The sequence below is a fragment of the Sparassis crispa genome (assembly GCF_003851025.1).
Source record: "Sparassis crispa DNA, contig_000006F, whole genome shotgun sequence".
NCBI lineage: Eukaryota > Fungi > Basidiomycota > Agaricomycetes > Polyporales > Sparassidaceae > Sparassis > Sparassis crispa.
Window position 1 is genome coordinate 733,490 of NW_020939753.1, and position 14,897 is coordinate 748,386.

The window sequence follows — 14,897 nt, forward strand, 5'->3', positions numbered from 1 at the left end:
ATGCATTTGAATCGTCTGTGCCACTGTTGTTGTGCTGACTGTACATTAACCGAGTTGATCTTTAGTGCTTTAGCCATCTAGCAGGAGAGAGTGCATGTGTATCGCGAAGACCACTTGTATGTCAATATCTCGAGACTCGATATTACAATGGCGTCAGAGAGCGAGGCGGCACCGTAGCTGAGCACCCTTAGCAGCTCGCATCACCAGTTACGTTCGCTGGCTAGATGAGCGGTATGTTCAGAGTTGAACGTGATGCACTGATCAAAAGGTCAGGCATGCGCTCATGATAGAACTCAGTCGTTCCCGGATCGCTCTCGTCTTCTAACTGCGGCTGGTCGGTCGTTACTGATGATTTTTGCTTGGCCTTTCTTGGATCTCAGATCTCAGCACGGTCGTGGATATCTGCGCCTGTCTCACTTTCGTCTGGTGTTTATTGCTTGACTCGCGTGGCTCTCGGTCATTCCTTTGCTGACTTTGTCTGTTGTGTACGTGTGGGATGATGTGCACCAGTGCACAAATTCCTGTGCAAACTCATGTGGAAAAAAGAAAGACAAACGAAATGGTGCGATTTAATCATCTATGAAATGGTTTCCAGTTCATTCTGCTGACGATATGGATCTATTAGGTGTCTATAATGAATCCTCTCGTGCATGGACTGACTTGGATACCCATATTTCAATATTGATCCTCAGATCTCAGACGTTGACGTTCAGGTTCAAACGTTCATCGTCGTTCAAGATTCATGCTTAGTAACTGCTGCAGGCTGGTCGTGCGTTTCCAGTGTCTCTGCCTGGTGTTCGATCTCTCCGATGACAATATTTGTTTCTGCCCGATATGCGACTGTGCCCAACTTTAAGTTAACATCTTCGTATGCTTATTCTGGCCAGGGATAATGCAAGATCTCATTCCCAATTATCTACGTCTATCATTTTTTCGTCCGTCCATTTCTCATCTTGTGTCAGTCTCTGTCATTTCTTTTTGGCTTTGTCTCGGACCGATCCGCAGAAATGCTCAGAGCCCTGCCACAATATGGGATCCACCGATATCAATCCTTAAGATGCTCTGGACTCAGAAAGCGTACAAATGATGCCACACGCTGGACAAATTCTCGTGCTTTGTGGGGTGGTCGCAGATCACACAGTGTTTTTGGCTCATTTAGGCATGCGTTATATCTCGTCTGGTCACATCCACGTCTGTGAGTATGTTGCATAGTTATGGAAGCCACCTTGCTGTATGCTGTGCATTTGCAGAACGGAGGTAGGATATTTCCTGGGAAGTTGCAAGGGATACAATAGAATGATCTTATTTACATTTGGACGGATGTACTACGCGTGACGACATCCGACAGTATGTTACTTCGAGACAATGCGGTTGGGGCGAACTGTGATCAGGAATAAAGGGTGCGAGTGGTGCTCATAGCACAGATGTGCTTGACGAGGCGCCGTAGGGATTGTACGACGAACTACTGTCGGAGGAACCTGTGCGCCGCTTCACGACGCGTTTCTTCTTCTCTGCACCGGCAACTTCAGCATCTACGAAGGACCGATGACAAAGCGGTACTCACTCCGCCCATCCCTTGTCTTCTGCTTCGGCTTTTCCCCACTCGCTTCCTGCTCCTTTTGGTCCTCCAGCTGCGCCCTCGCATACGCTACGGTCTTCCCACACGACGGGCACGTACACCGATTTGGAGCCTCGTTCCCGAGTCGCGAGAGCCAATACCTCTTCCGCACGTCATCGATTTCGGCCGCGTGCACGCGCGAGCGGGGCGGCGCAGGCTGTTTGTCGAGTGCGTGCTCGAACGCGACGAGTGCCTCATGCGCGACGGCTCCTCCGCAGTGCGTGAGGTCGGGCTCGGGGAGGAAGCCGGTGGTGTGGAGGTATGCGGCGAGAACGTTCGGGACGCTGAGTGATTTTTGGGAGGAGATGACGGAGGAGATGGCGAGTTCGAGGCTGGTGGGCATGGTCCGTGCGCGTGGAGTGGATGATGGGGACCGGATGATCACCGGAATTCTCTGTCTTTATATTTGGGCTGGAGAAGTGACCTGCGGTGGAAGGCCAGAGATCGACCAAGGGAAGCTCTCCCGCTGAACCACGTACATACATGCCCGGTGAGGACCGCGTCAGTCAGACGCGTCAGGTCACACCGGCACGTGTAGTCACACGTGTGAACTTCTGTAACGTCACGTACGTTCAGTGGTTTTCGTGCGCAGCCTGGGCAGAGTAATCGCTCTCCACGGCTCTCTCGTAACGCTGTGTATCCGACGGTGTATCTGCACCCGTCGTCGAGGCGCGAGGAGCACAATCTAGTCTAAATCTTCAGTCTTAAATGGCGACGTTGTAATTCTTGGACCGGTGTATGTTAAAGAGTTGAAGCGCCACCTTCACGGACCAGCATCGAGAACACTCTTTGTTTCGTGGACACGTTCTTACTAGTCTCCCGTAGGCAGACTACAAAATGATCCCTATGAGTGGGGGAGGACGGGATCATATAGCGTTCTTACGGCATATGAATGGACAACACCGACGACCAACTGCCGAGACCACTTCCCAGCGACGACTTTCCCCCGCGAGCACATCTCGTCAAATCTCTAACCTTTTCTTGGCCCCCTCGTGCATCGCCGACTGACTGATGAGCAGCACGCTGATGAGACCCTGTGTCTCACGGCGAGGGTACTGTACTCGGAGGAACTTCGGAGTTGTCCCCAGACCTAGGTATTCCGGCGGGAAGGGTTCAGGAAAGTACGATGTCTACCTGTCTTCTCCAACATGCGCGCGTTCTCGTGGGGGAGTAGGGTGTCGTGTTCGCCGCCCGTCGATGGCGACGAGAGGGCTGTCGAAGTCGTTTAAATGTCTTCGTGAAACGACGCTCGACTGAGAGCGCCACCTCAGGTGGACGGCGTCCGGATGGGCACGAATCCCTCGGTCCGCATGTCCGCACGAATTCATCGGTCCCATGTCCTGTCGGTGTTAGTAGGCGAGGCCTGCCGTATGACGTGCTGGACTTGCAGTCAAAACCCGCGGTGCAACACCATTGAATCTGATTATCTTCTCCCTCTCCTTCTCTTTACCTTCACTCCAGTCACCTTGTTTACGTCGCTCACCATGCCCACAACGCAAGCGCGCATTCACCCCCTCACCACCAGCTGGCACTGGAAAGAGCGCGACACCGCGCTCCCGTCCGTCAGTTCCGAACTCGACTTCGCGGGGCAGCAGTGGTCGCCCGCGAAGACGTTTCCGTCAGAAATCCACGCGGAACTGCTCAAGGTGGGGAGAATACCTGACCCGTTTGTAGGGTTCAACGAGCATCGGGTGCAATGTGCGTCTTATGCTTCTGATTTTTACGTGTCGCCATGCGCTTGTATACGCATTGGTGTAATATGTTTGATTAGATGACAATAGGCTAACTGGTTTGTGGTATGTTAGGGGTTGGTGAGCGCGAGTGGCTTTATTACACCACATTCGACTACGCGGGCGCAAAGGATGCAAACGCGGAATTGGTCTTCGAGGGCCTCGATACGATCTGCGACGTCTACCTTGTGAGTACCTCCGCTGCTTGTCATTCTTCTCCAGCACAGATCGGGCTGCGTTTCATGGGAAGAGTCAACCAGAGAAGTCCCTGGCGTTTTGTAATTCAGGCGATGGCGTAGTTCGGCGCCATCGCCTGGGTCACAAGGCGGCTACGCGTCCTGCTTCTTCCTGCTTTCGTCGTACGTCGTTCCGCCCCCATGTTAAAGCCTCCCACCCACATCCTCATCTAATACTAAATTGATAATGATCTCCTTCCTCCGGTAGAACGGTACGCGCATCCTCTCCGCGGACAACATGTTCCGCACATACACTGTCCCGCTGGACCCCGCGCGTCTCAAGGACTCAGGCAACACGCTCCTCCTGCACTTCCAGTCCGCAGCGCGCGTCGCGAAGGCGCTCGAAGCGCGCTATGGGCGCGTGCGCGCAGGATCGGCGAACCTTGGTGATCCAAGCCGGGTGTATGTGCGGAAGGCGCAGTATGGCTGGCGGTAAGCCCTCTCTCCCTTTTTCTCGGTCTATTTCACTCGCTCACGCATGTATTCCGATCTGCAGATGGGACTGGGTGAGTCCCTCGTGTTGCTAGAATTTCGTAGTCGAGCTGACGGGTCTCGGTGCAGGGCCCCGAGCTGATGACTTGCGGCCCATACCGTCCCATCAGCCTCATCACCTATACCACGCGCCTGGCTGCGCTCCATACGCGCGCACACGTCTCCCCTTTCCCCGCTCTCTCGCCCTCTCTCAAGCTTGATCTCACGCTTTCAGGCTCCACCGCCTCAGTATCCGCTGTGCGCGTCATCCTGACCGATTTTGCCACAGGCGAGCCGATCAAGGAAGAGACGGTCACTCTCGGCGAACTGGCGGATGCAGAGAGGAGGGATGTTGTACAGTGGGACCTCGCAGGGCTCGTGCACCTCTGGTGGCCTGTGGCGTATGGCTCGCAGACGCTGTACACTGTCGAGGCCGCGCTTCTCGCGGTCGACGGCACAGTGCTGGATGTGAGGGTTCAGCGTGTGGGGTTCCGGAGGGTCGAGCTCGTGCAGGAGCCGTTGGCAGTGGCGGACCGGTACGGGAAGGGTACAACGTTCTTGTTTGAGGTGAATGGGGTGCGCATCTTTATGGGCGGTACGTCACCGAGCTGCTCTAGAGCGGATTCACGGTTTCTGATCATGGATTTTGTGTGTACTGTGTTAGGCTCGAACTGGGTGCCGGCGCACAGCATTCAGACGGAGCTGACGCCGGAGAAGTATCGCGCATGGCTCACACTGATGCGCGACGGGAACCAGAACATGGTCCGCCTCTGGGGTGGGGGCGTGTACGAGCCCGATGTGTTCTACGATATTTGTGATGGTGCGCCCGTTTCCAGCTTGCACGCGCTATCGAACTGTGCATACTGATTGCTTTGCATCTCGAACAGAACTCGGCTTGCTGGTATGGCAGGATTTCCAGTTCGCATGCGGAGTGTACCCCGCGCACGACGAGTTTGTAGCGAACGTCAAAGCGGAAGCGGAGGATAACGTCAAGCGGCTCCGGCACCACCCCGCTATGGCGCTGTTCTGCGGGAACAACGAGGACTACCAGCAGGTACTCCAGTGGGGAGGTGCGTCTGCTTTCTGCCCTTCACCTGCAACTCATGAATACGTGCGCAAACAGGAATCGGTGAGCTTCCCGCGCGTCTCATCTACGAATCTGTGCTCCCCGCGGTAGTGGAGAAGCTCACTGACCCGCCGATCCCCTACCATCGCGGGTCGCCGTATGGCGGTAAAGACTGGGACACAGCGGACCCGACAGTTGGCGACGTCCACCAGTGGAACGTGTGGGCTGGCGCGGAGCGGCCCTGGCAGGAATACGGCGATATGAGTGGGCGATTCATCAGGTACGTTGGCACTGCCTATGCTTCAGGTGCGAGGGCTGGCTGATAAGGCTGTAGCGAGTTTGGGATCCCATCGATGCCGGACTTGCGCACAGTCGATTATTGGCTCGACGGGAATATCCAGGAGCGTTGGGCGCAGTCGAAGCTCATGGCGCAGCATAACCGCGCAGGGAACCACGAGCGCCGCTTTGCGATTTTGATGAATGAGAACTTCAGGTTGACGGGCGACCTAGAGACGTGCGTCTGCCTCTTTGCTGCTCGGTGCAAGTGCGGTTTGTGCTGATGACGTGAGTGTCCAGCCATGTATATAATACTCAAATCATGCAGTCTGAAAGTGTCAGTTTTGCGTATCGGATGTGGAGGCGGGAGTGGAGAGGTAAGGGGAAAGAATATGTATGTTGAATCTCTGCTTCTTGTGCGGACTACGTGTTTATCCTTTTTTCAGACCGCCGGAGCTTTGGTCTGGCAGCTGAACGACTGCTGGCCCGTGACATCGTGGGCCATTGTGGACTTCTTCGTAAGTAACTTTTCTGTACGAGTCGATGTTGACTGACAATTTGTTGCACTAATGTAGCTTCGTACAAAACCAGTCTACTACACGATCGCCCGCGAATTAGCACCACTGAGCGTCGGAATATTCCGAACTGTGTGCTTCCTAAATTCTTGCGCATTCGATCGACACTGAGCGATAAAACATAGGTAATGAAAAACCGATATAACGACAGACCAAAACAAGTACGCAGTCCTCATGCGTCCTAGCCTACTCACGCTTATACGTTTCATCGAGTTCTATGAATTCGGTGCATTTCTCGCAACCGAGGCCCACATCGAAGTATGGGCAAATAGCGCCCTGCTCCAGCCCCGCAAAGTCAATGTTGTGCTTAAATCCTTCGACCTCCTCTCTGACTGGACGCACGAGCAGACCACTGAGGCGGTCCTCCTGCCGAACCAGTCCACAGAGCTCCTGTACATTCCATGTCCGAGTCCGCCAGTGTCGGAGTCGGCCGGGCCCCTCGTGACGCCCTCGTACTCTGTCGTGGTCGGCGCGCGGCTGGTAGACCCAACCTCGGGCGAGGTGCTTGCACGTTATGCGGACTGGCCGCAGCCGTACAGACACACGGACTACTCCGATCCTGGACTACAGATTGCCATTGATGGGGAGAAGATCGTGATTACTGTGGACAAACCTGTGAAAGCTCTTGTCTTGAGCAGCGATGACGACGGAAAGCGTGAAGAGGTAAAATGGAGTGATAATGCACTCGACATCCTGCCTGGGCAGCCGCAGACTGTGCTGGCTACAGGCCTGAATGGACGAGCACTGAAGGTGGCATACATGGGTAAGGAACGAGCGATGAGGATATGATAATCGCTCGAATGGACGTCAAAAGTCCGCTGTATATCACTACTGGCGTCCGGTCAACCAGGGTATGATAAGTACTTGTACGGTGATCTGCGCTACAAACGTGTCGGTTCATTCAAAGTCTGCTCGACGCTCTGGTCGCTGCGTGTGGTGCAGGTTCTTCAGTCAATACTTCCCGGATTGCGTCCGCCAACCCCTTCGGCTGCATCTGTGGAACCTGCGAGTACCATCTCGTTACTAATCGGGCGCTTTCGGTGGGACTGTTAACTCACCATATGTCCTGATCCCTCAACGCGTCTAGCAGACGCGTACCTTCCCTTCGTACCGATATTGAGAGTATAGTCTTGCACGATGCGTGGCCTATATGTCATCAACATTCTGGTTAGACATCCTCAAAGAAATCTCAGAAGCCTACAAGAAATCGTCAACGGCGCCGTATATGAAGTGCACCGGGATCTTCGCGCAGAGAGTTGGCAGGTAGTTGTAGGCCCTTCGCTTTCCTTGCTCATCCTTGTAGCTTGCCTGAAGTAGCTGAGTGCTGGGGAACGGTGGAACCAAAAACCACTCACAACTTCTTGCGCTTTGCTATACTTCAAGGTTACCCCGCTCTTGTCAGGATAGTAAGTGGTGGGAAGGTCCCGCAAACCATGTTCCTATATTCCAAACGCTGTCAGCCCCATGTCGAATTCAGTGGGCGACATTTCCTACAATAAAAATTTGCAGCACTCTAGCATCCCAGGCCTTGAACGAAGAACGTGCTTGACAAGCTGCAAGGGCCTCCGCACGCGAAGGCCATATATCACGTCGAGCATTAGTTGCTGCCAGCAGCGGCCCAGAAATGTCTCTAACACCTCTAAGAGGCGGGTGCGGATACAGCACGGGATCTACCAGGATGACAGAGGTAAATTTGAGCTTGGGAACGTACGTTCCTGCAAGAATCCTGTGCTTCGGTGAATAGGGCTGCGTCGTGGTCTGGCGGTGGTAAATTTGACAATGCGCACATTGCAATTGCTCCCATGGAATGCCCGATGCCAACAAGCTTACGGTCACTGAAGTCGACGTCGACGCCTGTTCCTAGGCCTGTAAGGAATATGTGCACAGCGCGGGCATACTCCTGCCAATCAACTGTCGTATGATCAGCTACAAATGTCCCGTTGGTCTTGCAAGAAATACTCTTACACACAGAATAGTCCTGCAGTAAAGTCTCCTCGTTCAGTACTGCCGCGTCTCCGCCGTTTGGAGCGTCGATGCTCCAAGCTTCTCGTATCATTCGAGGCTTTCCTTCGCGGCGGACACTGTCGTACAGCTCTTCGATGGTGGGTTCCCACTGTTCTTTGTGAAACCCGGTTCCATGGGCAAAGACAAGAGTTAGCGCCTCTGGATCTTCCGAGGTATCATCAGGGATCCAGTATCGTTTGGCTGTGATGAAAAGAGGATAGTTCGGTCGAGGGTCGCACACGTACGCTTCGCAGCTGAGTGTAGACATTCCGGACTGCGCTGCAGCAGATGCGAGGACTACAATACAGACCTCCGAAGCAGTGGTTACTCAAATCCTTATAAAAGGTGCATGAGGGATATGCTCATGATTTTGATGCGGTCTGTGAGCTTGCTCGGGCTTTGTGCTCGGTCCGAGCGAACTTACTTGGCTCGATTTAGGTCGGTTGCATCAGCAAAAGTCAACTTTTGCTTACCGGTGTTATTCCCTTGATTAAGGAAAAATAAGGAGATCCCTTCTCTTATTTCTCCATTATTCACCCCTATTGGCTTTAATTGCCCAAATAAGAACGGAGACCTCCTTAATTAAGAAGATAAGGGAGCTAAATGGAGTTGACTTTTGCTTGATGTGTGGGAGCCCACGTGGCCTGAAGATCTCCTCGGATCTGAGCGTCGTTGACTCGGAGTCGACCGCACGATGTCCTCCTGGAAAACCATCTCTGCTACGGACAATGTTCCACAATATTATGTTTTCACGGAAGCGTTGCAAAGGCCCGATCTTGATGACAGAAAATATCGAGTGATCCAGCTGGATAATGGTCTGAGAGCGATCCTGATCAGCGACCCAGCTGCGGACAAGGCAGCGGCTTGCGTCAACGTCGCAGCAGGCTCAATGCAGGATCCAGTGAGTTATATCCCGTCTTCTGGTACGAAACAACAGAATAATATGTACTGCTTAGGGTGACTTGCAAGGGTTGGCCCATTTTTGCGAACATATGTTATCAAAGGTGATTACGGTTTCGTCGTACTCTACAAATATCTCACGTACTACGCAGGGATCTATTTCATACCCCGAAGAGAATGATTTCATGTCAGTGAGTGACATTACAGTACTAACTCAATTGCAAGAATCGATTTAGTGTTTCAGTTTATCACATCCAACGGTGGTTCCCGGAATGCTGCCACAGGTGGACCAAACATGTACTATTGGTTTTCTATAGCACCGAGTCAAATATCCGGCGCATTATCTAGATTAGCGGCATTTTTTCACTCTCCTCTGTTTACAACGTCTCTCACCGCTCGCGAGATACATGCTGTGGACTCAGAATCCAAACGAAATGAACAGAACGATTCTCGTCGGATTCTTCTCGTTAACAAGCACCTCAGTGTTGCAGGTCATCCTTATCGACAATTTGGCACAGGTAACTACGAGAGTATTACTGAGGCCGCCAGGAAACTAGAGAAAGTTGGCCGTTTACCTCCAGGTGGCGACGGCAACGATGGAGATGGAGGTGCAGTGGGGCGTGAAACTCGACGAAGGCTCGTAGAATGGTGGAAAAGCGAGTACTGTGCTAGCCGCATGACTGCAGCCATTCTTGGGAGAGGTGAGTGGACTGGTGTTCGCAATTTATGAAGTGCTGACATCTCGTTCAAAAGAATCGCTTGATGACTTGGCAGATATGCTTGTCTCAATGTTTTCTCCGATCCCGAATCGAGGTCTGGACCCCCGTCCTCAGAATCCAGGGCCTATCTGGGGTCCATCAGAGATGGGGGTTGGTTTGTTCTACATATGTACAATGGCAGGAGACTAATGTACTGTATTATGCAGTCTATCCTGTTCATCAAGACTGTAGAGGATTCCTATGGTTTGACGCTTACCTTCCTCATACCCGACCAACAACAACATTATACGACGAAGCCTGCACAGATATTGGCTCATTTTCTTGGCCATGAAGGACGTGGCAGTATCTGCGCGTACCTCAAGAAGAAGGGTTGGTTGATAAGTCTCAGCGCTGGACCGAGCAGCTATCTCCGCGGCGGGTACACTTTCAGGGTAAATGCAAGGCTGACGAATGAAGGATATAGTATGCCGCTTCATTACACGCATCTCATTGGAGACTAACTAAGTCATCTGACAGCCCACTACCAGGAGGTCCTCCTCACGACCTTCAACTACATCTCGCTCCTACGATCTTCAAATCTCCCTCCGTACCACTTCTCGGAGATCAGCACCATATCCGCGCTCAATTTTCGCTTCCAGGAGAAGGTACAGCCTCATCTCTGGGTGAACTATCTTTCAGCCAAACTCCTTGAGCCGTACCCTCCCGAATGGACGCTCAGCGGCGGCTCGCTGAACCGAGAATGGGACGAGATCCTCGTGCGGGAGACGCTGGCAGCAATCGTCCCAGAAAGAGGGCGGGTGACTCTGCAAGCGCAGGAACATGATGAGCGTGTCGTTGGAAAGGACGCGCAGTGGGAATCGGAAAAATGGTATGGCACACAGTACTCTGTCCGGAGGATCGATGCCTCGTTTATAGACAAGGTGGGGGATGAGTGTCAATGCTCAACAAAAGCTGAATCATGGTTGTAATATCCGCGAAGGCGCAGGCGCCAAACGAGAACGTAGAGCTATTCCTACCAAGTCCCAACCTGTATATTCCCGAGAATCTGACGGTTGAACGACTGGAAATCTCTTCAGTGAGTTGCCATGGGTAGCCTTAGGTTCTCTATTAATCATCAGACCTCAGCCGGCCAAGTTCCCCACTTGCATTCGGCGCACGGCAATATTTGCACTATGGTACAAGAAAGACGATCAGTTCTGGGCACCGAAAGCAGAACTCAGAGTTGACATCCGTAGGTACGGTTCTCGGGCTGCCAGTGTCGACTCTAACACCGGACTGACGTGCCTCCCCACTACCTTTAGTCCAGTAGCGTACGGGACGCCTCGACAAGCAGTCTTGACTCGGTGCGTCCCATCGCACTACGTTGACGTCAAATCTAACATTGCCTAGTCTCCTTGTAGACCTTGTAGAAGATGCGCTTTCGGAAGTGACATATGATGCCGACATCGCTGGATTGTCGTACTCTGTGGGGAATCACAGAAAAGGTATTCAGATATCCGTCAGCGGGTTCAACGACAAGCTCTCCGTCCTTCTGCGGACCGTACTTGACAAGCTCACTGGTCTCATCATCGACTGCGAACGGCTAGCCGTATTCAAAGAACAGGTGTTTATGATCCTACAGTCTTCACGACAAACCACCTGTGCTAATCTCGTGCGGATGCGTCTTGCAGGTAGGGCGGGAGTACAAGAACTTCTATCTTGGACAGCCATCAAACCTCTCTGAAGCATTTGCGGCTCGTCTTCTTATGCCTATAGTCTGGACGCCTAACGAAAAATTGGCGGAGTTGGCTTGTACGTTCCGTCGGTTTGAACTTTGAAGGCAATGATGCATCTCCTTTATAGCCATCAACGTATCTGACGTGGAGAGACACAAGACGGAATTGCTGTCTAAAGTGTACATCGAAGCATTGGTGAATGGCAATTTGAACAAAGAGGTGGGTCAAGAAACTGAGTGCTGGTGTTTTGGCTACTGATGAGCCATTTTGGTATAGCAAGCCATTCAGATTGTCGAAGCAGTGGAGATCTGTCTCGCAGCGCGTGCCCTTTCTGACAGCGAGCAACCACGCACTCGCTCTTTAATATTACCTGCAGGTTTGTCAGTCCTTCTTCGTCTTTCTTCCTCGTTCTGATAATTTGATCTACTCAGGCTCGAACTTCGTCGCGCGAGAGACTCACGTCAATCCGGTCGAGGCCAACAGCAGTCTGTCGTACTACTGCCAGTTTGGAGAGCTCGTAGACGTCCCCTTACGAGCGACTCTCGGCCTGATAGTACATATAATCAAGGAACCATGCTTCTCTCAATTGAGGACCCGTGAGCAGCTTGGGTAGGTTTCGGAGACTCTGGTACCATGCACCATAATCTTACGAGACTTTCAGATATGTTGTTGGGAGCTCGATGTGGACTGTCACTAGTTCAATGGGATTGGGGATCAAGATTCAGAGCACAAAAGCCTCGTGGTTTGTCGAGGAAAGAGTAGAAGCCTTCCTCGAGACTTTCCGGAACACGCTTGCAGGCATGTCTGCGGAAGAATTCGAAGCGCAGAAGGAAGGTCTGATCGTGAAGAAGTTGGAAAGGATGAAGAACTTGTACGAGGAGACGGCGCGGTTCTGGGGACATATCTCCTCCGGGTACTATGATTTTGTACGACGTGAGTACACTCTATTTCCATCACCGCATCAATGTTACATCGCTCACGCTGGCACAGATGAGACCGACGCGGCCTTCATTCGTACTCTGAAACTTGAGGATGTCGTGGAGGTCTTCGACAAATTCGTCCGGCCTTCTTCTGCCATAACCTCACGCAAGAAGATATCAGTACACCTCGTATCGCAGCAGATGAAGGATACGCCGCGCACTACCGACGGAGCGAAGGTCATCACGAACGAGTCGGAGAGCCTGTTTAAGGCTGGCTTGGCGTGCTATCCAGCCGCAGTTCCTGTGGTGTCCGAGGCGTTTGACACCAATTCGCCCATCAGGAGCATGCTATAATCTCCGTAACATACATTTCCGTGAGCGAGGAATGAGCGGAAAGCAAATCTTGGACTTTTCGGAAAATTCGAGCCGTCGGGAAGTAAAGATTGTAGCTCCTGTGATGCTCACTGGAACTAATGAACAGACTGAAGAGTCCGTTCGTCGACTCTTCGAGACATAAGTTCACAACAAGATGGATTGCAGACCGTGGCCTGTGCACTTCTGAGTCAACTGCTTTGAAGCTTCCGCTGCGTATATGCGCATGTATACAGCAACTATTCGTGGATCTCAATGGTTTTATCGAGACGCAAGAAAAACAAATTGCAACGAAAGCATACAGCTACCTACTCTACAGTCCTTTTTGACTTCTTCCTCGAGCTCGTTCCTCCATCTAATGAATATATACACTGGCACACCCTCGCCAAGCAGACTTCACATCAATCGAGCTGTGCCAGCCCGTCCTTAATATACTCCTCGAACAGCGCCTTGTAGTCCCGGTGCCACCTGCTGAGCGCGGGACGGCCCTCTGCGACGTCGCCTGCGGCCCACATGATGCGGAGCTGGTCGACCTCGCGGCGGGTTTCGTTGTCCGGGCAGACGATGTAGAACTTGCCCTGGCGGACGTGGTCGAGCTGTAGAACACCCGGCTGAGTAAGGAACGAGATTTGCGATACGGCCACTGACCATGTAAAGCACGGTTTCCTGGGCGGTCCACGCACCGGCGGGCTTCTCCTTCTCGCCGTTGTCGCCCGTCATGCCTGTCCATGTCCATCCAGGACTGCGTCGATCGGATGAGCAGCGCACACGGTAGATAGGACGATGAGAGACTACGTACACAAATAAGTGCGCGGTGAGGTTTGCGGATGGCACGTTCCGCAGCTCGTGCGCGAGACCCTCTGTGAGCGACTTCACGGCAGCCTTGGACGCGTTGTACGCGGCGTTGCCTCTGCAGAAATGTCACAGTTCAGATAGCGTCGCGGGGAATATGCGCGGAAACGCGGAGACGTACGGAGGGTTCGTAATGCCCTGCTTAGAGCCGGTGTTTATAATCACCGCTGGGTTCTCCTGGTGGAGCATAGATGGCACGAACGTCTGCTGGACGTTCAGAATCCTGGTGTGGGTCAGTGGGTAGGACAATGACGGAACATGACGGCGAAACTCACCCAAAGACGTTGACCTCGAAGAGCTTATGCCAGCTATCGAGGCCCTCCCAGGAGGTGCCGGTTGGGCCGATGCCGGCGTTGTTCATGAGCACGCCAACCTGGAATGACGAGCACACGACACGGAAAGGTCATTACAATGCACGCGCGAGACACATGCAAGCCCGAGCAGCAGCGGCAGCAGCATAGAGAGGGATGGTCGTCGTCGCACGTCGCGGCCGAGCGCTGGCTTGCCCGGCTAGCTCACCTCGCCCCACGCTTCGTACACTCGGTCGCGCAGCCGGACGACCTGGTCGAGCTTGCTCACGTCCGTCGGGACGACGAGCACGTTCGCCTCGCCGACGACCTTGGCGACCTCCGCGCCGATTTCACGGAGCTGCTTTTCGTTCACGTCAGCGACGGCGATTTTAAGGCCAGTTCTGCACGCAATAACGGGCCCAATGAGTCGGAAGAAATATGGTAATTCCGATAGATGCTTACTTGGCAAATTCCAACGCTGCTGCTCGTCCGATACCACTGGCAGCACCGGTGATTACAGCGACGCGACCTTCATGGAAGACAGGGTGTACGTCCTTGCCGAGAGTTGGATCCATGGGTGTCTCAAAAGCAAAGGAGGAACCAGGACGGAGAGGAGACGGACGACGGCTGGAATCGTTTGTTCGGAGGGCCATGTTCGGAGAATAACAGAGTCGGCCGATTATCGACGGGAATGGAGGATCTGCAGTCTGGGAATACTTTCTCGCCTTTATATATTCCTCCCTTCCTCCGTAACGTGACGTTGAGGGGACCGTCCCCGATCTCCTCATGTTCCCTCTCCACATTTCTCTCCTTTCTACTCGTTCTAGACGCGACAGCGGCCGCCAAACATCTTCCTAGCGATGGGACTAACGCCGCTCGTGTTCTTCGCATTTTTGCGGATTTTTTGGCACCGAACTTTCCCAGGTTTCGCCGTTGCCCAGATCCTCACTGCATTATAGTGCTGGAGCTGACTCGTGAGCATTTATCCCACCTGATCCATCGCAGTGCCCCATTTTTTGCCCCTCTCACACTCTGCCGTCCAGTGGGTACCACTTTGATTCCATAACCCACTGGCCGAGCCACACCGGAACAATGTACCGGTCCAGTGATACTGCGCGGTGTGAGTGTGAATCTCCATGAATCTGTGCGATGA

At 53.0% G+C, this 14,897-nt stretch overlaps 5 protein-coding genes across 5 annotated transcripts; 2 read left to right on the forward strand and 3 right to left on the reverse strand.

The window, feature by feature from the left end:
• Positions 1-1,413: 1,413 nt before the first annotated feature.
• Positions 1,414-1,961, reverse strand: SCP_0702730 (hypothetical protein; the record flags this gene model as incomplete). Its single annotated transcript, XM_027760199.1, has 2 exons — positions 1,414-1,511; positions 1,565-1,961. The coding sequence occupies 2 exons, from the start codon at positions 1,959-1,961 to the stop codon at positions 1,414-1,416; spliced, it is 495 nt and encodes a 164-aa protein (XP_027616000.1).
• A 1,141-nt stretch (positions 1,962-3,102) lies between these two features.
• Positions 3,103-6,761, forward strand: SCP_0702740 (Beta-mannosidase B; the record flags this gene model as incomplete). Its single annotated transcript, XM_027760200.1, has 14 exons — positions 3,103-3,316; positions 3,424-3,536; positions 3,793-4,016; positions 4,081-4,090; positions 4,146-4,650; positions 4,720-4,875; positions 4,943-5,125; positions 5,179-5,401; positions 5,456-5,635; positions 5,698-5,791; positions 5,844-5,915; positions 5,973-6,044; positions 6,098-6,133; positions 6,186-6,761. The coding sequence occupies 14 exons, from the start codon at positions 3,103-3,105 to the stop codon at positions 6,759-6,761; spliced, it is 2,658 nt and encodes an 885-aa protein (XP_027616001.1).
• A 112-nt stretch (positions 6,762-6,873) lies between these two features.
• On the reverse strand, positions 6,874-8,244 carry SCP_0702750 (alpha/beta-hydrolase; the record flags this gene model as incomplete). Its single annotated transcript, XM_027760201.1, has 7 exons — positions 6,874-6,975; positions 7,031-7,118; positions 7,174-7,280; positions 7,328-7,411; positions 7,467-7,698; positions 7,760-7,883; positions 7,938-8,244. 7 exons carry the CDS (start codon positions 8,242-8,244, stop codon positions 6,874-6,876), a joined length of 1,044 nt encoding a protein of 347 aa, XP_027616002.1.
• A 426-nt stretch (positions 8,245-8,670) lies between these two features.
• Positions 8,671-12,584, forward strand: SCP_0702760 (Putative zinc protease; the record flags this gene model as incomplete). Its single annotated transcript, XM_027760202.1, has 17 exons — positions 8,671-8,877; positions 8,933-8,980; positions 9,029-9,067; positions 9,121-9,577; positions 9,630-9,745; positions 9,802-10,057; positions 10,112-10,515; positions 10,575-10,670; positions 10,721-10,830; positions 10,897-10,938; positions 10,985-11,198; positions 11,266-11,386; positions 11,438-11,529; positions 11,587-11,686; positions 11,742-11,919; positions 11,972-12,243; positions 12,301-12,584. The coding sequence occupies 17 exons, from the start codon at positions 8,671-8,673 to the stop codon at positions 12,582-12,584; spliced, it is 3,036 nt and encodes a 1,011-aa protein (XP_027616003.1).
• Positions 12,585-13,003: 419 nt separating this feature from the next.
• Positions 13,004-14,397, reverse strand: SCP_0702770 (Short chain dehydrogenase andI; the record flags this gene model as incomplete). Its single annotated transcript, XM_027760203.1, has 7 exons — positions 13,004-13,198; positions 13,251-13,344; positions 13,402-13,512; positions 13,576-13,677; positions 13,730-13,827; positions 13,974-14,145; positions 14,207-14,397. 7 exons carry the CDS (start codon positions 14,395-14,397, stop codon positions 13,004-13,006), a joined length of 963 nt encoding a protein of 320 aa, XP_027616004.1.
• Between the last annotated feature and the right edge of the window lie 500 nt (positions 14,398-14,897).